Genomic DNA, 27,449 nt, shown 5'->3' on the forward strand with positions numbered 1-27,449 from the left:
GGCTCACTGGGCTACTCCAGAAAGTCAATTCAACTCATAAACATGACTAAAAAATAAACTAAGAGCAAGGAGGGACAGATGTGAAAAAGACACGACACAAACATGACCACCCCCCCTCCAGAGCACACACAAACCCTCAAAACTAGAAATCTTCCTGCTTCCCAGTGAGCTGACTTCTGCCTTGACACTGTGGGGTCTGGCACAAGAACCAACCTGATGCAGAGGGCAGGACACATGCTTGTGCAGGAAGAGAGAGAAAGAGCAACAAATTCCCTACTTGGCATCCATTTACTATTAGAACTGGTTCAGCTGCTTTTGTTCCACTTCATCCCACCTTAAATTAGACTTCAACTTTCCCTCAGAATTTTCTGTAACAAATAAAGCGAATAATATTTTGGTACTGGTAACCCACGTGAAAACCTAAATAATACCAACACATCAGAAAAACCTGCAGATTCTCAAGGTCATAAAACTTGACACAAGTATCTGCACCCAGAAGTGACTCCAGGCTGGCCCGTGTTTCACAGACTCAGAGAGCAGTTTCCACTTACCCCCCTTCCTCAAGCACCACATTCTGGCTGCTGCCATTGTAAGAGGGAGGCATTTTATTAGACTCATCAATGGTTAATCATCTCCTCTCTTTCACTCCTCAGCACACATCCTGGAAAACCAAACTGGAGATGCTCTTTGTCTGTGCAAAACTAAACTGGTGAACGGGTGTTTGTAACCACACCTTGTGGAATTAGCACCACTCCCACCCTGCTGAAGCCTGATGGTGGGCTCTGTGCACGATAAAGCCAATGCTGGCAGGGTTCTTTACAATTAAGGCCTTCCCACAGAATTCAAATTCCTGAAAGTAAGAGCGGGAGCAAAGAACAAAGGTGACAATCCAATCACTTTCTCACCAGTATCCAAGATAGCACCTTCCCTTCAATGTCCCTGAAGACAAAGAGAAACATGCAAACTGCTCTGCAACCTCATATTGTGAGTCTCTTATTCCTCAACATCAAATGCCTACCAGAAGGAAAAATTACCATCAGGTATTTTTCTTAGCTGTTGCCAACTCTTTCACAAAAGCAGATGAGGGAAGAACCACTTCACTAACTCTTACCACCTCAAAAAGAAGCACCCAACTGAAGAGGAAGCATAAAGTCAGGCTTTACAGGATTTTGCTTTCTAACCGGATCTCTGATATCAAATAGTAAGGTAAGGACCAATATCAGCTTACTTCCTTCTTTCATCAGAGTTCTTGTAACTCCTCTCCTCCCATCCCCAGCTCTCTGATGTTGAATAGCTGAGCTCATACCTCAGTCCTTCCTGTTCAGAGATTTAATGATCACTTGCCTTTAAATGGGCCACTCATTTTCATAAAACATACAGCGACTGAAAACAACTCTCACTGCTGTCTGAGATTAGCCAGCAGGTTCAGTGGTTACAAGGACTCCCAGACAGCACAACTGTGTAAGATACAGAGCTTCAGGAGACCAACTAAGACTTGGCTCAGCATCAGTTCCATGATCAGGGTTAAAAATGGCAAAGAACAGTTGGATTTTGCAAATGTGAGAACGAGTACAGAATGACACAGCCATGTATCAAGGGAGAAAAAGTAAAAAATGAAGCAACATTTCCCAAGTGACAGAAGCAATTGTGTATTCATCAGGAAATAATGGGATCTCCCATGACACAGGTAAATCCTACTGAAGGGATTTCTTCAAAAGAGTACGTGCATTACTGTCTACCTGAGCAGCACTGAAAACCCACAGCAGCAAGCTCCAAACACACAGGAGGATCTTTGCCCTAACTTTGACAAAGGTAATTACATCATGGGTACTCCTCAAAAAAAAAAGGAGACAAATTAACTTGTACACAGGATGGCCTTAAAAGAAAGGCCTCTTTCACCACCCTCAAAGAAGCAAAAAGGAAAAGCTGGAAGTGAAGTTAAGCAGAGAGACACTGTAGAAGCACCTCCAGTGTTGCTTTTAAGGAGCAAAACAAGCAAATAATACTCAACACGATCAAACAAAAACTCCAAATCCAAAACAAACAAGCACCAAACAAACAAACAAAACAAAACACAAACAAAAAGCCTCCACCCAAACCAGCACCAGGGAGTCCTGGGCAACTGGCTCTAGGTGGCCCTGCAGGGTGGCACAGATGACCTCCAGAGGTCCCTGAGGACCTCAACTAGTCTGTGAATATGTGATCCTGTTTCTTTTGCACAGACACTGCAACGATGTGGGGATTTTTTTTGCAATTTTCTTTTTAATTCTGATTAAATAGAAATAAGACAAACACACAAAAAGAAAAGAATTTGTGTATATGTTATTATCCTTTGAATTTTAAATCTAACAAGGCAGCAATCACTGAAATACTGAGAAACAAAACCCACCTGTACTTAGGGAACACCCTTTAGGGTTGCAATTTTTACATCTCCCTCCAACTGGCTATTCCATGAAAAATATTTAAAACACTGAGTCAGCCACAAATTTCCATAAAAGTAACAAAGGGGTCAACACTTGGAAATTATTATTTCTGAATGTTTTAAAAATGTGAGTGTTTAAATCACTTAATTCTTCTTTTCACATTCCTGCTGTTATTACTTTTAGTACATCTACGGTTTTCAACATTAACATATTTTTCCTCCTAAACAGCAGCAAGCATTTAATGGATTACTTAGGTAGACACAAAAGCAGTAAGACTTCTCCTTACACCATCTAAAGAAGCTTCACAATTCTAGGAATGAAAAGCAAAAGGACTACTTGTCTCCCTGCATTAAATAAAAGGAGTAAATATCCTTTTCTTGGCATAAAGCCATACACATTATCAGCAGATAAATTTTTCTTTAAAACAAAAAACTGCATTGCCAGTGCAAATACACAAAGGGGTTAAAACAGTACAAAATCTGGGGAAGTAGATAATTAAATGCATATTATGCTTAATTGGTAAAAATCTTCATTTCTAAAGCTAAAGCATCCTCCGTCAAAAGCAAATAGCAATGTGGTAGTTCAAACATTAAAAAAAGCAATACAAAACACTCTCAAACCAAGTAATTTTTCTAAAGCATAGCTATGCCATTCCTCCCACACACACACTTGCAATCTTTGATGTAATTCTAAGCACTATTCAAATGCTGCAGTTATTTCCCAGAGGACAATACATAACAATTTTTTTTTCATATTTTCAATAAAAATGGAAAATTGAGTTAGATTTTCTTCATGCATGCAAATCACAGCTGTACACTAAATCCAATGGAGGACATGGAGCCTGCAGTGGTCTACAGGAAAACTGGAACAAAAAAATTCCAATGTAGAAACAATGAAGGGGAGGTGGGGGGCAATGTACATTGACATTTGTTATTGTTCTGCACATATTAGAGCTGATCAGGATAATGCAGCACAGGAAGTAAGACTCTGCTGAAAAGCCAAAAGAGAAATACGTTTAACCTTATTAGCTCTTCCTTACATTTTTTCCTCTCTATGCACATAATGCATTAGATTCTGCAGTGCTCTAACTGCAAAACCACTTACTTGGAACACTGATTTCTCATCTTTATTCTGCAGCTGTAATAAAGGTCTGACAACCCTCCTCTAGACTGCTTTTTCTGGCTAAACAAGGAGAACTTCTTTCCTCAGGGTGTCTGAGGCTCTTAGTCACAAGCAGAAGAAACAGAGTCTAAATGCACTGGCTATTGGGAAGCAAGCTATAGAATATCTACTTTTGACTCATGCCCTCCTGGATTTCAAATATCTCCAAAAGCAGTACTAACCTGAAAAAGCTTCTTCTATGGACAGAAATTTATTGTCCTTTACCAAGTCTAGCACACCAGCTCAAAGGAAAATTTCAGCTTTCCTTTCCTGTTTAACTCATTTGGGATGCTGAGACAGAACAAGCAAGATTTGTTTTGTTTACTAATTACAGAGTGCTTGCTCATCTTACCTACCCCACAGATATTTTAAGAAATCATCTTTGTGGACAAGCTGAACAACAAATTTTCACACAGTAAAACACTATTATCCATGAGTTACACCATAGACATATTTCACCAGACACACAGAACCACGCTTCAGCTACACAAAGTACTAAAATAGAGCTTAAAACGCAATAATCTCTTCCATCCACCAAATGCATGCATTTAAATGTAAATTTTAAAGCCATTATGCATGCTTTATTTGGCGAGGTGCACAGCAAAGGCTGCCTAGAGCAGAATTCTTTGACCCTAGTTTTGTTAACATGCTTTTCTGCAGCAAGAGGACATTTCTCCACAGTCAAATGTTATACACACATATGAAAATACAACACAACAAGTAGTTGAACACACTAGCAAACACTCACAACTGCACACGTGGCTGCAGGCTGGGCCTTTGAATGCAGTGTACTCCATTGAGTAAGAATGCAATTATAACATACACAGTATAAATAATTTATCCCCCAAATTAAACCTCTGTTTACATGGTTTAAAAGTAAAACCATTAAATTTTGTCCACCATTTTTCATCATCATCCCCCGACAGCAACAGAAGGAGTGATGTCACGTGGGACAGATCAATAACCAGTGGCTAGCAAAGCTTTCCATTGCTACAACAATTGCAAATGTAGGGAACAAAGCAATACCTCCAGTTTCCCTGTGTTTTATCTGAAATCCTTTGTAATTAGTACGCTAAATTTGGGAAACAATTTATCTTCAACACATCGGTATATGTTAATGTTAAGTTAACATTAATTAATTAAGTTAACATTAATTAATGTTAATGTTAACTTAATGTTTAAGACTTCATCCAATCCATCTTTAGAATTCCAAAAGCACTGGATTACTTGAGAATGGAGAAGTCAGGAGCTTACCAATCACTGCCAGTTAGAGGAACCAGACTTCCAGAACTTGAAACCTGGCTACTCCTGAAAGCTGCCCACGCTCCATTTCTTAGGGACACAGAGCTGACCAGGACAGCTCCCTGACAATGCCTGCTCCTGCTGCTATCTGGGAGCAATCTGAGTCAGCACACAGCAACAGTGGCACTTGGTGTCACCATGGTCATCAGGGCTGCGCCAGAAGCATCAGAACTAGTTACAGACTAGTTACTACCAAACCTGCTAAAACTCAGCATGGCTACTCTTCACTCAGTGTGTGCCAGAACCCGTAACTGCACTTCTCAGACACTAAGATAGCTTGAATCATCTGTCTGAAAGGTCACTGCATCACAACACTCGTACAGAAAAACCCGCTCCCAAACACAGAGCAAGCTCAGCTCAACGCTCTTCCAGCTGCATTTACTGACACCAGAGCAGTGCCCTGTATAAAACAGTTGATACATTCACCAAAATGAGAATTATCTTTAACTGGAAATACTTGCATTAGTAATACCTAGAAGTTAAATGATTAGTAGTGTTGAAAACTACAGATTTTTTCCATTGCTCTCAAAGTGGACAGGACTGCTCTATCCTGAATGATATCAGTCCTTCTTACATATATGTAAGATGGATAGATATAGACAAATATAGATAGATATAGATATATAGATAGACATACAGATAGATTTGTGTCTTATAGAATGATTAATCTTTTCAAATGTAAGAAAAATGTATAAATAAAGCCTGATTCTCTCACTGTGAAGATTTTTATGAAGAAAATGATAGCGTATTTTACACAGAAAAGTAGCAAGCTAAGTATTTGTTAGTAACAAAAAACCCTGTCTTTTCTGACTTATAAATTTTTAGTATAATAAGTTGGAAAAGAGCAAGATGTAATATTCAAACTACATTAGTAAAATATATTTTAAATCAGGATTGCTAAACTACCCCCTCCATTTGTCTTTTTATCTGTATCTTTATTGCTAACTTAGTAAGTACTCCTAGCATCTTCTGAGAAAATGACATTAATTGTGCCCTTTGTTTAAGACACACAGGTTTTGACCTCACTGCCAAATGTCAAACTCACTTGTCAGAAACACAGAAATCTCAAACGTATTTAATTTCTACATATATCCCCCAAACTGGCAGCTAGGTGAATGAAAAAGGTCTGACATCTCCAGCATGAGCTCAGTGGTTATCTGCTGTGCTCTGCTTGCTGAAAGGCAAATCAACACGTGTAGATCCAAACCAGCCACAGGGTATAATTATGGAAAGTGAAACGAGATGAGTGTCAATGGGAAAGTTTATAGGACATGTGGTAGAAATTAAACACATTTTCTAGGTGATGGAAGGGAAAACACAGGAACTATGTTGGCGCATGGTGGTATGCTCAGGGGATCTGAATGTGAACTGGGGCAATAGTGGTGCAAGAGCTGGGCTATACAAGTCCACAGGAAGCCAGACTTCAGTAGTTCTGTTCTTTTATCCAGGAACAGCTTTATGATTTTCCTGTTCCTCTTCTAAATGGGAGGAAAAAAACCCAAACACCAAACAATAAAAAGGCAAGAACTTTAAAATTTTAAGTGACGTTCCAGCATTCACCAAATGGATCCAAGCTCTAGTACCAACCCTGGCTAGCTCTCTACTCATACAGATCACTTTTTTCACGATCAGCTACGATCCGGGGGGGGTGGGGGGGCAGGTAAAAATGGCCATTTTCGGGGCAGGAACTCAGATGACCTACTTCAGCCCGTCTGCCCGCACGCTCAGCGCCGCTCCGCTGTGAGCAGAGCTCGCAGGCCGAGCTCGCAGGCAAGCGGGCTGGCAGGCCCGGAGCCGCGGCCGCGGGAAGCCGAGGGGCCCGGCGGGGCTGCGGCCGCCCCGGACCCGCCGGGCATTCGCCGAGCCCGCCCGGCGCGGCCGCGCCCGATCCCGCTCCAGCCCGCCCGCTCCCCGCCTGCCGCCCTCGGGCACTCGGCCCGCCGTCCCGCAGAGAGGGTCCCTGAGGCCAGGAGAGCGCCCGGGCCGCCCCCGATGGGGCGGGCGACGGCGGCGGGAGGGCCCGGGGGATCCTTCACCCACCTCTCGGCAGCGGCGGCGCTGAGGACGCGGCTCCTCCCGCTGCAGCGGCGGAGGGGCCCTGGCTCCGTGTACCATACAGCCGGGGGCGGCGGAGGGAGGCGCCGGGGGGCTGCGGAGAGGGGCAATGGCTGAGGCGAAGCCGGGAGGAGGAGGAGAAGGAGGCGGAGGAAGAAGGGGGGATCCTGGGCTCCCTCCTCCCCGCCGTCCGCGCTCGGGGGGGAGGCGGGAGCCGCCCCCGCCGCGCCGCCGGGGCACCGGCGCTCCCGGCCCGGCCCGGCCTCGCCCCCGGGGTCCCCGCCGCCCTCACGCTTGTTTACCTTCCGCGCTGCCCCGCGCGGCCGCGGGCGCCATGTTCCCCGGCAGCGCCGCGCCGGCCGTCACTTCCGCCGCACCTGCGGCCGCGCGGGCGGGCCCGGGGCAGCACCGGCACCGGCCCGGCCCGGCCCGGCCCGCGCGGGTCAGCCGCACGCCGGAGCCCCGGCACGCCCCGAGGAGCACGGCTGGAGGAAGCGATACCGAGAAGCGTCATCGGCGTCCGGCCCGCCAGGACGCGCATCCACTCGCGTCCACTGGCAGAGGGTCCGTGCTGCGCTGCTCTCTCCCACCCCGCTGCCTCCAGGCTGCGGCAGATTCCTCCGAGGCTACGGCAGCTCCCGGTTTGCTATGGCAGCTGCCCGGTGTAGCGCTGCATCCCGCCCCGGGCTGCAGCAGTGCCCGCTCGGTGGCGGCTGAGCTCCTCCCCGGACACCGGCCAGCCGCAGGTGCTGCGGGCTGATCGCGGCCGATCGCAGCTCCGCTGCCTCGCAGCCAGCGTGGGAACCGGGTCACCGGAGCCGCAAGGGTCAGGACCGGCGGCCCTTGAGCAGTGAACAAACTGCACACAGGGAGCCCCGCCTTGATGGGGTGAGCAGGGCTCTGCCTTAGCACAAACATCACCCCTTGGCTTTCACTGTTTTGCCTTTGCCTGGCGAACTCAGATTTTACTGTAAGAGATGAACTAATCTATGTGGACCTTTGGCTTGCCACTACCACCTCCAAACCATGTGCTACCCTTCCATGTCACTCCCTACTTTAAATAGTAGGCCACAGGCTGCCATCCTCTCCCTGTTACTGCTGTTCCCATCCCCTTCACAGCCTATTTTCACTCTCTCATTACCACCCCTTCCCCATTCTTGGTTTATAAAACAAGTGTACCTTCTCTGTACCTGCCACCCCCAAGCTGAATGTCTTTCCCACCTGTCAGGGCTTCACACAATGAACCAGCTATTCCATGTGGTGCCTCACAAAGACTTCCCAATGCCATTCCCACTCTGCTCAACTGCCTACCTACTGCTCCCTCTGTTACAGTCAGCTTCCCCCTCACCCCTTCATTCCAGTGGCCAGACCTCTGCAACTCCTTTCTCTTCCATCTCGTCCACTCATGCAGTAAATCTGCCCCATCTCCCCAGTCGCTGTTTTAAAACCTGGTACTTGTGCACTTCTGGTGAAAAAACTGGCCTGACAGACTGACCCTGCCAAGACAGCAGGTGTTCCTGCTACCTGTGTCTCAAAGGAGAGACATTCCCTCCCTTTTCCATAAGGGACATCTCCTGGTGCAGCAAGCATGTACCCACCCACGTCTAACGCTTCAACAAAGGAAAATGAGTAGAAAATAAAGTTTATCACATACGGAAATGATACAACCAAAACTTCATGCATCCTTCTGCACCCCTCAGACTTTTGACCTTCATAGGTCAGCAAGGGTGGAAAAAGCTAAGCAAGACTTTTATGTTTTACCTGACTGTCATTTTGCTGTCTGCAGTTTGTGTCAAGCTGAGGTGCAAGATGGTCTTCAGGTCTCTCCCACACACTGTCAGAGAAGAGGACCTCAAACCTAGCCACAAAACAAAACCACAACAGCTTTGACATTTAAAACAGCACAACATTTCAAAGCACAAAAAACCCCTCCCATCCCCTTCTCCTTTACACTGAACAATTTGCTTCTACCAAAAAATTAAAATATGTTAATGATGTCTCAGTTCCAGTCTCCTAAATAAAATTAAATAATTAGATTTAGGCCTCTGACAATGACCACTGGTATCAAGATTACCTTACTGAATATTAAATTGAGATTTGGATTGACCCCTCTGATTTAGGCATCTCTACAAAGTTAGTGGCTAAACAGTTACCACTGGCTCAAATGAGACTATTGCAATGAATAAAATCCTGAGTATAGTTTTTGGAGCTGTATTAATACACTAGTTACAATTTAATTCTAATATTTTTACACTTTATTTAATTCATGCATATTCATGTCCGATACACACATATTGACATATGACATAATGTCAGCTCCTGGAAATGCTCTTACCTATTTTACTTGGGGTTGTTCAGCCTGGACAAGAGAAGGCTCTGAGGAAACCTTATAGAAGCTTCCAGTGCTTAAAGGGGGCCCAAAAGAAGGCTAGAAAATGGACTTTTCACAAGGGCATGTAGTTACAGAAAAAGGGAGAATGGCTTTAAACTGAAAGAGGGCAGGTTTAGATTAGGTGTTGGGTAGAAATTCTTTACTGTAAGGGTGGTGAAGCACAGGTTTCCCAGAGAATCTGTGGATGCCCCATCCCTGAAGTGTTCGAGGCCAGGCTGGATGGGGCTCTGAGCAACCTGGGACAGTGAAAGGTGTTTCTGCCCACGGCAGGAAGATTTGAACTCAATCATCTTTGAGGTCCCTTACAACCTAAACCATTCTAGGATCCTACAATAATTAGACATTTGCAGACTTAGACTTTTCTGGGTTTTCTTTATAATACAAACGTTTCCAAATAAGTGAACCAAAATAGCACGAGTACTTCAGAATATGTAAATGTACAATCTCATTGTTAAAATAGAAGCAACAGTTTGTGCATTTTTTTCATATTTCTGACAGGGTGTTTGGCAAGGATTAAGTCCTTTTTAAAGGCTGTTTCCAATGTGACAAAACCTATTTCCATAATTTTACACACGCTGCACTGCATTTATTGCATAATTTAAACAGCTAAGTAACTACAGAGTCCAGTAGTTTCAGTTCATTTTCATAAAAGAGGGATTATACAGGTGTGAACATCGAGGCAACTACAACCAAGGATTGCATCATGTTCCCACTACGCCTCACGTATCTCAGGTGTTTTTCCCAGAAGGAAGATACTTAATACAAAATTGAAAACACCATGCGGCCTGCTAAAAGATCAGATATGAACATTTATTTTCCAGACCAATGCATGACATGATTGGGTTACAAGACAAAATACATTTTGTCACTGGCAACGCCGTCATAGATACTGGAAGGTTTCTTACAAGGTGTTCTGTCAACTTCTTCAGATCAAGAACAGTGGCCATGTGTTTGCTCTAGGTATATCCAGTGGAATTCAGTCCTAGGTCTTGTATCAGGAAAGCATGGAAATAGTAGCATTGGTGAAAGTGGAGGTTACAACCCTTGTTAAACCAGGCACACCAGTTTCACACGGATTTATCACATTTCAGTGAAAAAGCTAAGCAAGACCCAAGCAGGCAAACCTGCTTTTTTTGACCTGCAAAGCCAGGCTAAGTCTGAGAACAAACGTGTTTTCCAACAGACAAAGCCACTGCTGTTGGAAAACAGTTGGAAAACATAACTGGTTACCTGCATTGGAACCTGCCTCCCTGGCCATAGAGGAAATACTATCAGCAACATTTTCTATGCCTGTAAGAGGTTCCCATGAAGACGTCCAGTTGATTTCCCACAGGGAAGGGTTGGGAATTTGGCTTTTACTCTCTGGTGAACCTCTAAACTGGCTCTCATCAGCGGATTAGGGATTTTGTTCAATTTTTAATGCATTTATGTCACACGCAACTCTGGAAACAGCAAGTGTTTGGTGGGATTTTTACCTGTTTCATACAAAACATTCCGGCTGTTGGTATGCTGGGGCAGCTCTCACGTCCACATGCTTCCCCCAACACTGAGCGCCCAGTCTACAAAGACAGTTAACAAGAGAAAAGGCTGAAATGAGAAAGATCTCCTCATGCCGAGGGCCAGCAGAGGCTGTAACCCACGCACGGGGACACGCTTCGGTTCAGGCAGATGCGCTCGTCTCAGTACCCACACGGACACCGTGCCTCAGCCCTCCCCCGGGCGTCTCTCTGCACCGCACCCCCTGCGCCCCCCAGACAAACCCGCACAGCAACAAACCCTGAGCGCGGAGCCTGCTGCCTCCGGGGTGTCGTTCACCAGGCGCGCTCCCCTCCCTGCCCGCAGCCTCGGCGCTCTTTCGCACCCGCTCTGCGCGGCCCCGGCGCGGCCTGTGCCGGCTCCCGCCGCTCCTGGCGGGGTTTTCGGGGCTCCGGCCCGGCCGGGCTGCGCGCTCCCGCAGGCGCGCTCCCGCAGGCGCGCTCCCGCAGGCGCGCTCCCGCAGGCGCGCCGTGCCCGCGCCCCCGCTCCCCGCCGGCCGCGCTCCCGCCCCGTGCGCGCGCGCGCTCCCCCGCCCGCCCGCGCGCGCCGCGCGGCCCCGCCGCAGGCCCCGGTTGCATCACCCGGCGTGAGGGCGACCGCAGGTCCTTTACAGGGCTGCCCGCTGGCGCGCCTGGCTCGTGGCCGCCCCGCCGCGGAGCCGACGGCGGCTCGCCGGCGCCGATCGCGGTGTTTCCTTGAGCTCGGCGTCCGCTCCCGGGCCGGCCGGTGCCGCGCTTTGGGCCGGAGGCTGCGGGCCGGCCGCGGCGGTGCCGAGTGGAGCCGGCGGTCAGGCGGCCGCGCGGGACTCCTCACTTCCTACTCGGGCCAAGATGGCGGGCGACGAGGCGGGAGTGACTCTGGGGCAGCCGCACCTCAGCCGGCAGGATCTCGGCACCTTGGTGAGCGCCGCCCGCGGGGCGCCCCGCAGCGACATCGGCCTCCCGGGGCTCCGCAGGGGCGCCCCGGGAGCGGAGGGGGCGGCCGGGTGGGCGAGGGGTGCGGCCCGAGGGGCTCCGAGCCTTCCGCTGGGCCCCGCCGTGGCCGATGCGTTCCGAGGGCGCGGGAGGCGGTGGCGCCTCGGGGAGCCGCGTTCGGCACGCTGGGCGGCAGGGACGCGGGCCGAGGGCAGGGGGACGCGGGCCGAGGGCAGGCGGCGGCGCAGGGAGCCGGTCCTGCCGGTCCTGGTGGGTGTGGGGCGCCCGGGCGAGGCGCTTCTCCTGCCGGTGAGTGAGAGGCTCAGCGGCTCCGTGTCCCGCCGGCGCGGCTGAAGCGTTTATGGCTCACTGGTGGGTGCAGTTTTCCTCGTGTAAGGGTTGCCCTGTTCTGTAGTATTAAAGACTTTTTTTTTTTTTCCGAAGTAGAACCATAAATTTGAGCTCTTTCTCTACAGCAAGGAGTAGCGAATTCAAGGAGTTCTCTACCGCCCCTGTCTTGGTTGGTTTGCCAAGAAAATTTTCTTGACAATATTAACAACTACCGAGAAATGCCAGTTCTGTCTACCACTGCAGCCACCCCTGCAGCCAGGTGCAGTGGCCTCCTGCTGTGGCAGCCTTGCCTGTTAAACAGCTCGCCTGGGCTGCCTCACTTGTTACATTTACGCGCTAGTCTGGTGTATATGTAACGTATATTTCAAATTCAAGTGTGTTATAGTGTGCATAGTCAAAAATCCTGCTGCTGTGTCCCCGGTGTTTAAGATGGAGCAGCTCGTTTGTCTTTGCAGTAATAATATTGGCTGTTCTTCAGGCTTGAGCACAGGAATTCCCCTACGGGAGCTATTTCAGATCGTTTCTTTTCTTTCTGTCGTTGTTGACCATGGCATTTCCTAGTTGGAAAAGGCACGGACAGAGACTAGCTGGAACATCAGCAGGAATTCTCTTTAAGGGTAGTTCTGCCGGCCCTTGAGTGCTTACGACTGAGAGAAGCTTCTTGCTGAGCAATAATAGCCTTTTACCAGTCTTGAGGCAAAAACTCCATGCGTGCGTGATTTCCTGCACCAGGAAGAATTCTCCTGGTGGCAGGAATTGCATCACGCTGAAATTCTGCTCGCCCGGCCACATGGTGCCACCTGCAGGTCACGTTCCCATCACTGGGAAGTCATTTTATGTTCGATAGATGAGAAATATAAATTTAATTGTGTGTCTTAGGTGTTCAAAACTTGCTTTGTGTTGAAGATGAACATTTTATTCATGTCATACTTGAGAACAGAATGACTGAGCTTAACTGTACCGTTTTGCCCGGGGTTTTGAGCTGATCTGATGAGCTCTCAACACCCCAACGTTACACCCCAGAATAGCTCAGCATTCCTTGGGAGGCATAAAAGGAGCAGGAGGCTGATGTGACAGCGTCAGGAACAAAAAAGGTTTAATAAAGGCAAAATAACAAACTCAAAGCGATCCAGGTGCCACAGGCTTGTGCTCCTGGTAAAGACACCTCACAAAAGCGATTTGGTTTCTTTGTTCTGTCCTTTTCTACTCAATGGCCCAGGCGGGACCTTTTGGCTCATGGCCAATTAGCTGTCCCCAGACTTGAGGTGAAGCCCCCAAGGTCCTGTCAGTGATTTTCTACCTGATCACTGGGAGAAAGTTCTGGGCTCTTTCCTTTTTGGGGGACAGAGGAAGGTTCTGTCACTCTGTCCATAGGGGACACATTCCTACACTTAACATTTTTACACAGATGTGTTGGATCATTTTGCACAGAGCCTTCATGTAACCGTGTAAACAATACGTGATTTAATGTTAGTATTATTTGTATCTTAAATTTTGTCCTTCACCGAGGACTCTTCTGGCAAAGATGCAAATCGTGGATCTTTGCTTGAACTGAGTGGCTCATCCATATGAAATGGATTGAAACTATTGAAATGCAGGATGGATATTAGCTTTAGAGAGGAACGCTTCAGTGGATTCCAACACTTGTCCATTATTTGGTTAAACACCTTTAAAATAACCTGTTGTTTCTTTATTTATACAGAGTGTATTTGTGAGGGTTTTGTTTTGCCAGTGGCTACCAATAAGTTTGCACAACAGACTTATTTAGGACAGCAGAATTTTTGTCTCATACCTAAAGCAGCAGTAAGAGTATCTGAGGAAAAAATTAGCCATTAAAGAGAAAAGCTGTGGTGCTAATGAAACCTGTGGGCCCACTGACTCCAAGGTGTTAGTTGTAATTTCATATTGGCTGTAATGGAACCTGAGACCAATTAAACAACTGTTGATTGACAAAGCCTTGTTTGTAAAATATTGGTGCAGTTCCTCATGCAGACTGTTGAAAATGAATTTGCCTGTTCTGTGTCATTTAGGTTCAGGGTATGTAGGGGCTTGGGGTGTTTTGTTAAAGGTTTCTTGTTTTGTTTACTCCCATCTTTAACACTTTGCAGCCAATTGTAGCCTGTACTGATTCACCAGCAGGACTTGGTTCACTTTTCACACGTATTTCACACGCTTAAAAGACTGGAATGCACATAATCTAACTAGATTTTGCTGTATAGAACTATCAGTTAATTTTCAAGTTTCTACATTTTTAACTTTCTAAACATTTATATACAAGATGAATAAATTCTAAAATCTCCCTTATACAGGATGTTACCAAGTTGACGCCTCTTTCACCAGAAGTCATCAGCAGACAAGCAACAATTAATATAGGTAAAAAAGAACCTTGTGAAAAAGAGGGGCACATTAAGGTGACTCTTTTTGATGCTCATGCAGTAGCAGATGGTGTGGTAACACTTTCAAAAAAATTTGTACAGGAACAGTTACATCGTAGTTTTGTCAAGCCCCTTTGACTTGAAAAGCACCGATTTTACTTCAGGAACACAGTTGAATGGTGTGGGGAATAGTTGCTAAAGCAAAATTTGTTTTACCTTGAAATAAAGGATTGGAATGAGTTTCATTAAAATGCAAAGATCTGTCCATTGGGAGCACAATTTCGGGTCTTGTTTGTTTAACCAAAAATGATTACAAATTCCATATGTATACCATATGGACTTACTGGCTGTGGAGAATTCAGGGTAATTGTATATTGACTGCAGTGGAGCATTGCACATCGCTAAACTGTGGTTTGTTGACAGACATTTCCTTTTACAACACAGGTACAATTGGTCATGTAGCCCATGGAAAGTCGACAGTAGTCAAAGCTATATCTGGAGTTCATACTGTCAGATTTAAAAATGAACTGGAAAGAAATATCACAATCAAGCTGGGTTATGCTAATGCAAAGGTGAGTCATCTCTGTAAATCTAGCAGCTATGCTGCTAATATATTTCACAGGGGATGTAATATTACAGGTAACTAACCCTTAGGATATTAAACCTTTTTTCAATTTAAAAAAATCACAGATTTACAAGCTGGATGACCCAAGCTGCTCTCGACCAGAGTGCTACCGATCCTGTGGAAGCAGCACCCCAGATGAGTTCCCTACAGATATTCCTGGCACCAAAGGGAACTTTAAGCTAGTCAGGTAACTGCTTTAAATTACTGGAATAAATTGCATTTACTTCCCTTTGTATGAAAACAGGATTGAGCTGTGAGCTGGGTGGGTTCTGGCACACTACACATTCTTAGGTGGGGCACTCCTGGGCTAAGGCATTGTCTAAACTGAATTCATTGGTGGTGATGAGCACCCCATGGCACAGCACAGCTGTGTCTGCTGGCCTCAGCTACTTGCAGGGCTTTGAAGTTAAATATTCCTGCTGTTAACAGAAGTACATTTTAAACCAGGCAGATTGAGAGCCAATGTGGACCTCACAAACGCATCTTTAAAATCTCTTTTGGAAGGTGATCTTTGTTGAACTTTTTCTTCCTAAGGGCAGAGTTTCCAAAGTTTTTAAAATGAATATATGAAAGCCTGGTGCTTAATGTGAGATCAGGCCTCTCACTGGGGGCCGAGTGTTCTTAATTTCCTCGATTTCTGATCAAGTGTAGCACAGTCTGTATGCAGTGGTTATGAGGACTGTTGTACAAGATCCTTAGTTTGTGTTTATGATACGTGTGGGGCTGTGTCTTTCCTTTTCTCAGATTCCCAGCAGAGCACTTGTACTAAGATTAACTCTGTTGGAGTGTGACAGGCAGGCATTGTGAAACAGCTGCTTAAAAGCTTTGCATTCTTTATCCTACTGGTTATTTGCTTGTAGTAGATTTCTAACATCATCAGCCAAGCACCGAATTAGTCCCTTGGTTTTTGGTGGCCTGCCACTAAGAGCAAGGAATCTTCACTAGATAGGTTCAGGAAAGAATACAGTGAATCAGTTATCTTGGCCTGCACAATAAAACCATGAGTTGAAAATGTAACATCGTGTCTGTTGACAAGTCTTTGAAGTGCAGTTATAACCATGTAATTAAAGATGCATAGTTTCCTAAAACTGAAGAATGGGAGGTGCCTTTTAGAAGAGTTAAGAGAAATCCCATGTGCTGTGTTGGGGTTTGGGTTAGTGGTGGTGGGTTGGTTTGATTTCGGGCTTTTACCCCGGTGCATTTAATCTAGTTTAGAGTAAATTGGTGAAATGTTAAAGAGGTACTTAATGTGGACATGTGGTATTAAATCTGAAAACTCAGAAAAAGTATTTGATAGCTGTTCAATAGCGTTTGTGTTCTTTTAGAACTTTTCTGAAAATACTATTCTATGGATACTTTTAACTTCTGTGTCTGGCTAATCACTGACATAAATCAGTCAGAGGAATTGTTGATAATGGGCTTGTGGATTTCTCTTTCACCTTCTCCTCCAACAGGCATGTCTCTTTTGTGGATTGCCCTGGCCACGATATTTTGATGGCTACCATGTTGAACGGTGCAGCAGTAATGGATGCAGCTTTGCTGTTGATAGGTAACAATTGCTACCCAAAACCAGAACTCTGTTTTGTAGTAGCATGAGGCAGCTTCACATGAGTTTTAAAATCTCCTGGGATGTGGTGAGCAATTTAAACAACTGAATGCTTTTGAGATGTGTTAAAGAAAATAAAGTGCTGCTACAATGGTAATGTACTGTAACAAGCTGGGTTGTTTTAAACACAGTTACCCATACCCACTAGTCTGGTAGCTGGCCCCATTGGTAGGAGACAGGTAATATAAAACCTTGTAGTAGTATAGTACTGTAAAATTGTTACCACTTTATGGAAACAGATTAGCTGCATTTTGAGTTTCTCTGAAGGTTCAGTTTCCTTTAAATATGCATGTAGTCTTTGACACACAGTAGAATTCACAAACTACAGTACAAACAGTAACCCAGATAAATAGAGGCAAAATTTAAGTACAGGAGATTTAATGTAATCCAGACAACTTTTGTTCAGATTTGCAAGCAACAGAAAGTGAGTGAAACTGATTTTTCTATGTCTGTAGAACATTCTAGTGTTCTGTAGTGATACATAGTAATTATCTTACCCTGATAGGATATGTCAACAAAAAAACAAACCAGCCTCAGATAGTGTAATTTAAAGTCTAAGATAAATGATGAGCTGTCATTTCTTCTGCCTGTTTATCTCCAGAAAGTGTGACAGACCAAACTTCAGGCAAGATTAACCACCATAATCATACATCAGCCAATGCTGATTTCTTAGCTGAAATCTAAATCATGCTGATTCTATTCACATACTTGATAGAATTATAAAGAGTTTGGGGATCTTGGTATTTTTATGACTTTACTGTTATGAAAATACTAAGATACTTCTTGAAAGGTAATTTGTGTATTAAGCTACAGTCAACACTGAGATATCTGAAGAGCTGAAGGATGGAGTAAGCCAAGTTTGGTGTTGGATCTTTGGATATTTTGGGTGGGTGTTCCTTGTGGGAGCAGGTAGAATGGGGGAATCTCTCTGGCAGCCTCTTATCTGTCCTGCATTGTGTGGAGGCTACAGCCAGCAGCTGTAGGGGAGAATAGGTGCTTAGTGACTGGGTTGCTTCACATGTAGATTACTGAGAGACAATTGTCTTTTTTTTTTTTTTTTACCTAGTGATAGTAGATACAAGTAGATATCCTAACTGTAGGAGTTTTGTCTATCTTTATAGTTTCTGTATTCCAGTCACTTCTCTTCTTTCAGCTGGTAATGAGTCATGCCCTCAACCTCAGACCTCAGAACATTTAGCTGCTATAGAAATCATGAAACTGAAGCACATTTTGATTCTACAAAATAAGATTGACTTGGTGAAAGAGAGCCAGGCTAAAGAACAGTATGAACAGATTCTTGCATTTGTACAAGGTAAGTTTTCAAGAGCAGAAATCTAGTAAGTGGTGGAAATTCAGTATTGCTGTGGGTCTTCAGGGCAGTCAGGACTTGGTGAAGGGAAGGAGAGATCTTGACTCCATTTCAGAAGGCTGGTTTATTATATTATGATATATATTACATTAAAAAAGACCACACTATAACTGTACTACAAAGAACAGAGAGAGAGATTCATCAGAAGGCGAGACAGGAATAGAAAGGAATGAATAACAAAGTTCTGTGACTCCCAGAGAGTCCGAGAGCTGCTGCCTCCTGGATTGGTCACCAAGTAGAAACATCCCACACTGACCAATGGAGGAAGCACCTGCTGCATCCCACACCAGCAGATAACAAATTGTTTACACTTGAAGCTGAGGCCCTTCAGCTTCTCAGGAGAAGAAAATCCTAGCAAAGGGATTTTCATAAAATATCACAACCACAATTCAGTGTTGAGACATGGACATAGTGGTTTCCTGTACGTTCATAGGAAAGCTTATTTTGGGCAATGCAGGTGTTCATGGTCTGTTAGTGTGAAAATTACACCATGGGAGATGTGCTTCTTGCCTGTTTCAGCCTGCTTGCATACAACAGTGTTACAGCTCTGGGTCAGAGCTCCAGATGTAAAACTAACATCAGTCACTTTTACATGGTAGCTTTCAGTGGATTTGTGATTTCTTCCTGGAGTGCTTCTTTGGTCCAGATTTCACTGGGATTTTACTGCAGTCCAGGAGAGAAGGAAGCTGTATTTGTTTATTTGTTAGGGGCACCTTGTAGGTTTAATTTTTTATTTTATTTTTTTTAACTAATGACAAAAGATTGCTTTTTCATCTGTCTGTATAAATCCAGTTGGGGCAGTGTTAATTTACTCTGTAAAGGTCTGCTCACCTTTATAGTGATTTGAGTGTTATCTTTCCCTGGAGCTTCCACTGTTTTCCCTGGTTATCTGCAGTAGGTGGGGTATGTGACAAGCTGCAGAACTAGATTGTCACCACCAGAAGTTGCCTATGGGTCTTTTTTTTTTCTTTTTTTTTTTTCTTTTCTTTTTTTTTTTGTAATTCATAATTTTTGCCTTGCAGAAGCAGTTCATAACTGTCAGAGTGGCTTGATGTGTAAATTTGGCGTTTGAAAACTGGAGTTATCACAAGGAACATAGATGTAATTAAAACTAACAATGTCTAAAAAACCTGGATTGCTAAATGCATTCTTCTGTAAAATAAGGATTTTTCTAAAATACGTATTTATATTGCAAAATTTGAAAAACATAAATCATTAAATTAACAGGAAATTTAGTTTGTCATAATGAAACCTGACTGTGAAATTAACACTGCTGTATCCAATACCGAGATATTGAACTCTTTTAGGAAATCTTTAAAATATTTCTGATCACAGTGTAGGAAGTGAATCCTCCCTTAGAATAGAAGATTATCTTGCATGCTTTCAGAATGCCTCAAAAGGTAGGTGTGGCTGATGTGAGCTAAAATGTTGAAGGCAAGGATAGATGCTCTGCTCTTGCTTTGGGAAATACGCATAGAACATGCCACAAAATTCATTACTATTTTTAACAAGGACAGAACCTTGGTCGTATTAAAGCTTAACGCTGAACTTGATTTTGTTTTAGGTACAGTTGCAGAAGGAGCTCCAATAATTCCAATCTCAGCACAGCTGAAGTACAACATAGAGGTGGTTTGTGAGTACATAGTGAAGAAAATCCCGGTCCCTTTGCGAGACTTCACGTCTGAACCGCGGCTCATTGGTGCGTAAATGCCAGGCCTGGGTGTTTGTGGCCAAACATTCTCTGAACATGTCTGCACTTAGAAGAGCACATGCTATTTCTTACAGGCTAGAATTAAGGAGGAAGTTTTTCACAGAAAGAGTGGTCAAATACTGGAACCATCCACCAGGGAGGTGGTGGAGTCACCATCCCTGGATGTGTTTAAAAACAGACTGGATGTGGCACTTGGTGCCATGATCTAGTTGAGGTGTTAGAACATGGGTTGGACTCGATGATCTTAAAGGTCTCTTCCAACCTAGAAATTCTGTGATTCTGTGATGCTGAGTGCCCTAAACAGAGGTGGGTTTTAAAGGAGTATTTAGGATGCTCTTTTTTAAAACTTGCCTGTCTTCTGTGAGCTCTATTGTTTGTTCACTGTTAATTGCTGTTGGTTTTGTGTACATTCTGTGCATATACAGCACTAAAATGCAATAAAAGTGAGAAATACGTCTATCTTAAAAACATCCCTTAGTGGCTATGAATTTAGGTTTTGATTTAATAAAATATGGGCAAATTGATGGATTTGATAATTAAATTATTTCCATGGAAATATTTTGGGTGGCTTGATTAAATCTTTTGTATTAGTCTCTTGTTTCCTGGTTATAATTGTCAAAATTTCAGTTCTTGTCCAGCATACTATGAAATGCAGTTCCTTCAAGGAATTCATTTGCTTGCCTTTTTTCCCCAATAATCCAAGGGAGTCCTACATTGCATAAATGCATAAAAATTCACAACGTTACATCAAGGTCACAGTGTTCAGCTATGAGCACATTAAAACAGAGTTCTGGTATTCATGATGAACACTGTGAATATTATAAGGGTTTTGTTGATCATTGCTTTCTTTTTCAGATCTTTGAGTTACTTTCTGCTATGCAGAAAAAGTCTTATGGAACATTTATATATATGAGTAGTTTAAATGGATTTGAGAATAAAATTAACTGTCAGCCTAAAAACTGGGAATAAAATACTGATCTGTTTTTGTAATAGTTATAAATATATATATCCTATTATAAGAACAGAAGCAGTGAAAGTTGCTAAAGAAAGACATTGTTTAAAAATCTGATAGTAAATATAAACCTGGTTCTGATCTCTTCTTTTCAGTAATTAGATCTTTTGATGTCAACAAGCCTGGCTGTGAAGTTGATGACCTTAAGGGAGGTGTTGCTGGTGGCAGTATTCTAAAGGGTGTTTTAAAGGTAGCCCTTTCTCTTTCTTGGTTGAAATTTGTAATGACAATGAGTAGAGTTTCCCCATGCTTGCTACAAAATTGATTTTTAAAAATATATATACAGTAATTAAATATATATGTATTTAAATACATAATTGATTTTTTTTCAACTTTAATACAGTCACATGGCCCTTATTCTTTCTGTCTGTACTTCATTTTCACTTTACAGTTTTAAAATACCAGAACACTGGTAGGAGCACTGGTTTTATTTTATTAAATATATTATTGTAGTCTTAACGTTTGCTAATAATGGTAACAGATTTAATCCCTCACAAAAATGGAAGGAGCTATTTTTTTTTCCTGTCCTACCACTTCCACTTGCTGAATTATTGTCAGGAAGAGGAGAGCAGAAGAACTTTAAAAGCACCTTGGAAGTGTGTATGGGTTCTCACAGGTCCCACTTCCCCATTTAAGTGTTCTGTATATTTTGATTTTTTTTAAATTTTGCTTGCTTGCTAGCAGTAGACAGAAACTTCAAAACGATTGCTTTGTTAGGCTGGAGAGCAAACTCTGTCTTAGGACAAGCTGTATAAATGTTCATTCTCTGGTTTGCAGTGTATTGCTGTCAGTCAGTTACCCTGCTTGAATTAACTCAATTTTTCTCAAAGCTGAAATATTTCTAAATTAAATACAGTGTTTAAAAATTAAACTGAAATTTAATTGTTGGAATTATTGCTGATAAAGATCCTTTGCTAAAGCAGTTTCACAAATTGTATTGAAAAGAAAATCAGATGTTACATTTGCTGTAAGTATCGTTCAATTTGCATAAAACAGTGCAACAGAAATCCTACGGGTTCTGCAGTAGCCCAGAACCAAGGACTCGTATGAAAAGTAGATCTTGGGATATGTAAGTCTTATCTGTGACTAGTCAGCTTTGTGTTCCTGTGAAATAAACAGTTAAACACTTTTTCACTTTTGGCATTAGGTGGGCCAGGAAATTGAGGTGAGGCCTGGTATTGTGTCCAAGGACAGTGAAGGCAAATTAATGTGCAAGCCAATCTTTTCCAAAATTGTGTCACTCTTTGCTGAACACAATGATCTACAATATGCTGCTCCAGGAGGCCTTATAGGTAAGAATGTCCTCTTTTGAAAAGATTGATTTCTTCATGCTTATTGAAAACACTTGGTTTCATTCAACAATGAATTGCAGTGTAATTAACAAACATACCACGAGCATTTTTAGATAATTTATATGTGTAGAGAGAGACGTGGTTGGTGTGAAAAATGAGTATTTAAGAATGAAATCATTTTCCTGAATGTCACTGGCCAGTGCAGATCAGCTTGCAGTGTAAATTGTACCAGCTTTAACAGCAGAATATTTCTCCATCTGTTAGACAGAGCTCACAGCCTTGCTGACATTCTGTAAGTGCTGTCCAGGTAGTAAGGAATTCCCAGTACATTCTCTGGTTTTTTTTTCAGATCATCTTCAAACATTTTAGCAAATAAAAAGGACCTTTCCTTTATAAAATAAAAGACAGCTACCTTTCAGTTACTCCTTCTGCCTTCCCTTGTTGTGTTGTAGGTGTTGGCACCAAGATTGATCCCACCTTGTGCCGGGCTGACCGCATGGTGGGCCAAGTTCTTGGTGCAGTTGGGGCACTGCCAGAAATATTTACAGAGCTCGAAATTTCCTACTTCCTGCTCAGACGACTCCTGGGTGTGCGCACTGAAGGAGACAAGAAAGCTGCAAAGGTCTGTGCCCCTTCTTTTGTTTGTCCTGATTTTGCTTCCTGCGCTCATTTTCATTAATGAATCTATTTCTTTGATCATATGTAGCCATTTTGTCTCAGTGTTGATATAAGCTTGTCACAAAGCTTACCTGCTTGTTTAATATTGTAGAATGGTTTTCAGAGGAGTAGAAATTCATATCAGTAGTTTAAAGTAGCATAAGGTATTTATGTGTCATGTTATGTATTTTTCTAAACATGCTGGTAGTTGTTTTCTTTTGCCATCATCCTATTCATTTGTGCAATAATTCGTTTTACAGTGGTACTGATCCACTTCCTACTGACATGCTTTTTATAGGTTTTTTTCACTGAAGAATTTTTTAAAGTTTAAATATTTTTGAAATACTCTGGTTGAAAAAAAACAAACTTTAGGCACAGGACAAACTTGTGTAACACGATCTGTTTTACACAAATGAACTAAAAGATTTCTGTTTCCCCTGTTAGTATTTAACTCTATAAACTGCTTCATGTAACAGTGAGTAAAGTGCTTCAGCGCTCTCTTATCCTGTGAAATTAATTATTTTTAATTTTCTTCTATGTAGGTGTAAGGGAAATGAGAATGCACCATCCTAGTAAATAATCAGTATAACATCACAGTTTGTTCCAATATCTCTGACTGTTTGTGTTTTTAATACGTCATGAAATTATCAGTATAGTTTATAGAAAAAGTAGATCAATCCCAAGAAAGTATATCATACCAAGAACCTCAGAACTACATGTACATCTTTATGTGTTTTGTCCTTTGGCATATAAAACTTTCATCTGCTGATGCTGCTGCCCATAATTTGTGTGTGTATATTTATAGCATTTCTCAGCTGTACCTTTTTTTGTGGCAAGAAGGTGACAGAACATTACTTGGTACTGTCTGTGCTGTTTGTTTTTTAGTACTAAAGCTCATGTTTCAGAGTTTTGTATGTCTGTCTTCAGGTGCAAAAATTATCGAAGAATGAAGTTCTAATGGTAAACATAGGATCTTTATCTACTGGAGGAAGAGTCAGTGCTGTAAAGGCTGATTTGGGGAAGATTGTGTTAACTAACCCTGTGTGCACAGAAGTGGGAGAAAAAATTGCTCTGAGTCGAAGAGTTGAGAAACATTGGCGGTAAGTTGGGGAGGTTGGTAGGGTACCTGCTTGATACCAGAGGTGACCTTGTCACTCTCCTCAGCCTCCTGAAGGGTGGCTGTGCTGAGCTGGGGTCGGTCTCTTTCTCCGGGCAACAACAGACAGAACAAGAGGATGTAGTCTCAAGCTGCGCCAAGGGAGATCCAGGCTGGAATTGAGGAGGAAGTTTTTCACAGAAAGAGTGGTCAAATACTGGAATCATCTGCCCAGGGAGGTGGTGGAGTCACCATCCCTGGATGTGTTTAAAAACAGACTGGATGTGGCACTTGGTGCCATGATCTGGTTGAGGTGTTAGAACACGGGTTGGACTCGATGATCTTAAAGGTCTCTTCCAACCTAGAAATTCTGTGATTCTGAGATACATTGTTTACAAAAAAAATACATGGATCTGATTTTGTACTAGAATAGGTAAGCATGTGTCTGTTTTAAAAATTCTTCTGGATTCTCCTAACACATTGGTGCCATGGTTGTGGAATGCTTAATTTCATTGCTATCTCCTTTTCAAACAAACACCACAACTGGGAGGTTATCTATTAGTTAACAGACAAGGAAACACCTGAGGTTTGTGTTTGTTGCCCAAACTGCCAAGCTGTAAATTGAGCTCAGTAGGGAATCTTGGCAGAGGGGTTGGGAAATTCTCACAATGTTAAGCCAAACAGCCATCTTTATGCACAGCTCAGTGGTTTTCTGGCTGTGGAGCTGCCTGTGGTTTCTAGTGCAACCTGGAAGTAACAGCAGGGGAACAGAGGAGGGATGTTTGAATGTTTTCTGTACTGTGAGCACAGAGGAAAGAATCAACTGGATTGACCCATTCAAATTACAAATATGAAATGTCTGACTGCAGAGGCATCTGGATTCTGAAAATGATGAACAGAGTTGGTTTATGGCAGTGCCAGGCTCTTTGGGTGATTACACATACTGTACCTGTCACAGGTTTCATAAGACTGGATTGATAAGAACATAAAGAGTTTCTTGATTTGTTGGCTCTGCACAGCCCTTGTAGTATGAGAGAGCACAGCAAGAAGTCTGCACTAAATGGAAAGGAACCAAGCTTTAAATATCCACAGATGCATGTTTCTTTTTCAGATGACAAGAAAATGTAGACAGGAATTTAGTGCTTGCTGTCTCAGAGCAAGATGACAAATTAGGGAAGAGATTATTCTCTAAAAAAAAAAACCCAAGGGAAAAGATAACATGTCTTGAATAGGAAGGGAAAAAAAAAGGCAGGACCCAAATTAAGTCAGGTAAAACAGAAGGAAGAGGAGAAACTATGTTAGAAATTATGCTGTTTTTTTTTTTTTAAGCTGTAGACTGATAGCCTGTGCAAATAATAGTGTGTCTTTTGTGGCTTCTGTAGATTCCTTCCCAGTTAAAAAACTTGACCAAATTTTGCCCAAAAGCCCACCTGTCTCTGGATTATGAGGAGGACAAATAGTGGCAGCCTGGTGTAAAGATAGTTATTGAAAAGTTGATTCCTATGCCGTATTAAAAAGATAAAGACAATATAAGGAAACTATAAGTTGAGAAAAGGGAAAGAAGGCAAACTGGGAAAACCAGCAGAATAAAATCTAATTGCAGTGAAGATAATACACAGTTGGCACTGTGAAAACAAACTTGCAGCCTGAGACAATGGAGTACTGAAAATAAAGAAGAAAGTTCATAAAGCAATACTAAAAAGAGGTATAAGTAAAAAGGAAATGTACAGAGGCATAGAGAAAGGTTAAACAGCAAATGGGATACACCAGTGATTCCAAGGATCACTGAATTCAAAGATGGTCAAGTGATGACCTATGGTTATGGTACTAAAAAGTGGGAAGTGCTGCTCTGATAAACTTCAGTTTCTTTTCTGGTGTCCCAAGACAGGCTCTGCTGCAAGGTAAATTGAGATGCATGTGTGGTTTCTCACCAGAAATTGGAAAGGTTTTGAACAGTTTTACTAATAATATAGTAATAGCCTGCTGACTGTGGAAATGGATGTATTCTGAATTTGTTTTGCAAGTGTATTTTTCTGAGGCAATAGTGGCCTATAAAAAAGGCCTTCATTTTCCTGAGTATAAATAGCAGCACTCACCTGAGAGCTGAGTTACTGGCACAGGCTGCCATTGAGAGTTGCAGCTGTTTGCAATCTTACTGAATTGTCATTTCTCTTTGAAAGTAATGCAACACTTCAGACACAGGTGAAAGAGATCAAGCTGTGCACATAAGTTACAATATTTTCAGATTTTCAGCTTCTGTTCAGGAGTACACCCTTGCTGGTCACAAATAGCCCCTGTCCTTCATCCTTTCCTATTATGTGTTTCCACTAAGCAGGTTTGCTCTTGTAGAATGTTTTGGGTGGGAGACAAGCGTAGAAAATTCAAAATGTAAGAACTGAAGGCATAAGAAGGGCAGAAGGATGTTGACTTATACAGGATATTTCTGACTACTGGTAAAAATAATATAAACCTTTATGTTTTTTTTCAGTTTAATTGGTTGGGGTCAGATCAGAAGAGGAGTGACAATCAAGCCAACTGTTGATGATGACTGAAGAACAAAAGAGTGCTTCATTTTTCAAGATGAAGTGCCTGTTTCTGTTTTGGAGGGGGTGTATTTTCGCAGTGGAATTGGAAGCTGTGCAAACAGTATCTTTGAGTTGTATGGCTGTCCTCGTACCTTTTATTGAATTTTACCCTCTTACTAAAATACTAGTCACTATCACCATTAAAAGTGTAAAAGAATTGGCATAGAAGTGGGTTTCATGATCCACGTTTTGGTAGAAATTAATTGTACATGTCTCATGGCATGTCTAATTTATGTTACTTTGTGTTTCAGACATATCTGTTTAATATCAGTCAAACCAGCCCCAGTGTAACACACAAACCATTAATCTGGTATTGAAATAAAATATTGCTTATTTTCATTAATTCATACAGTTTTTCTGAGTAACAAAAGACTGCAGTGATTGTTCAAGTGCAAGAATTAAAAGCAAGCAAACTCCTCTTGGAAGACTAGTCTAGTACCTTTTCTGCACAATTTGTTTTGTTTAGACAACTGTTACCAACAAAAAACTTGATTTCTTTGTTTCTATGGTTCTTGACTTTAGGATTCTAAAGTATTACACTTTGTAATTAGGGTGGCAGTATTGACTGACTTGAATTTGTCATTTCTGATATTACTACATGTTTTCTTAAATCCCCAAAAAAAAAACCTACAAGTAAACTGGTTCTGAACTGGCAGTACTGGTTTTGGCCTATTTTAGTATGGATTTATGAAAGGAATGTGGTTAATTGGAACATCACTTTGTCATCATGAAGCTCTGTGGGAGTGCTCTGGGAGTTCTTTATACAGTAGGAGTAAAAGAGTTTGAAATTTTGTTGAGCAAATATAAAACATTGGGAAGAGGCTGTAGAAAGGGATGATTTGGGATGGGGGCAGAGTAATGGTGGTGGAACTGTGAATAGGATGAGGAAAAAAGGTGTAAAACCAGTTTTGTTTAGCTACTCTGAATCACATGCCTCAGGATACAACATAATTGTAATAAACTTACTGTAGGGTGCTAATACTTTAA

At 42.7% G+C, this 27,449-nt stretch overlaps 2 protein-coding genes across 8 annotated transcripts in view; one reads left to right on the plus strand and one right to left on the minus strand.

Moving 5' to 3' along the window:
- The window catches only part of KLHL15 (kelch like family member 15), a 28,693-nt gene extending 17,113 nt beyond the window's left edge, over nt 1-11,580 (minus strand). Inside the window, exons 1-4 of one of the 7 annotated variants that reach the window (XM_038127870.1) lie at nt 11,110-11,318; nt 10,809-10,892; nt 8,703-8,799; nt 6,927-7,035 (exon numbers count right to left, since the gene is read on the minus strand). The gene's annotated coding sequence lies outside the window, so the exon portion shown is untranslated. Of the gene's footprint in view, nt 1-6,926; nt 7,383-8,702; nt 8,800-10,808; nt 10,893-11,109; nt 11,325-11,450 lie in introns of those variants that run through there. The other 6 variants (XM_038127860.1, XM_038127892.1, XM_038127880.1 and 3 more) reach the window with 6 other exon arrangements.
- EIF2S3 (eukaryotic translation initiation factor 2 subunit gamma) lies at nt 11,544-27,115 on the plus strand. The gene is made up of 12 exons (XM_038127932.1): nt 11,544-11,768; nt 14,444-14,507; nt 14,954-15,081; nt 15,200-15,321; nt 16,589-16,683; nt 17,894-18,052; nt 19,674-19,808; nt 20,928-21,022; nt 21,980-22,124; nt 22,577-22,746; nt 23,709-23,881; nt 26,366-27,115. Exons 1-12 carry the CDS (start codon nt 11,700-11,702, stop codon nt 26,427-26,429), a joined length of 1,419 nt encoding a protein of 472 aa, XP_037983860.1. The 5' UTR covers nt 11,544-11,699; the 3' UTR covers nt 26,430-27,115.
- The last annotated feature ends 334 nt before the right edge of the window (nt 27,116-27,449 follow it).

Source organism: Motacilla alba, chromosome 1, assembly GCF_015832195.1.
Source record: "Motacilla alba alba isolate MOTALB_02 chromosome 1, Motacilla_alba_V1.0_pri, whole genome shotgun sequence".
In the NCBI taxonomy this organism is placed as follows: domain Eukaryota; kingdom Metazoa; phylum Chordata; class Aves; order Passeriformes; family Motacillidae; genus Motacilla; species Motacilla alba.

Coding starts and splice junctions, on each gene's coding strand:
- EIF2S3 (XM_038127932.1), top strand. CDS start 11,700: ATGGCGGGCGACGAGGCGGGAGTGACTCTGGGGCAGCCGCACCTCAGC. Junction 18,053..19,673: donor GATTCTTGCATTTGTACAAG/GTAAGTTTTCAA, acceptor ATTTTGTTTTAG/GTACAGTTGCAGAAGGAGCT. Junction 22,125..22,576: donor TGCTCCAGGAGGCCTTATAG/GTAAGAATGTCC, acceptor GTTGTGTTGTAG/GTGTTGGCACCAAGATTGAT.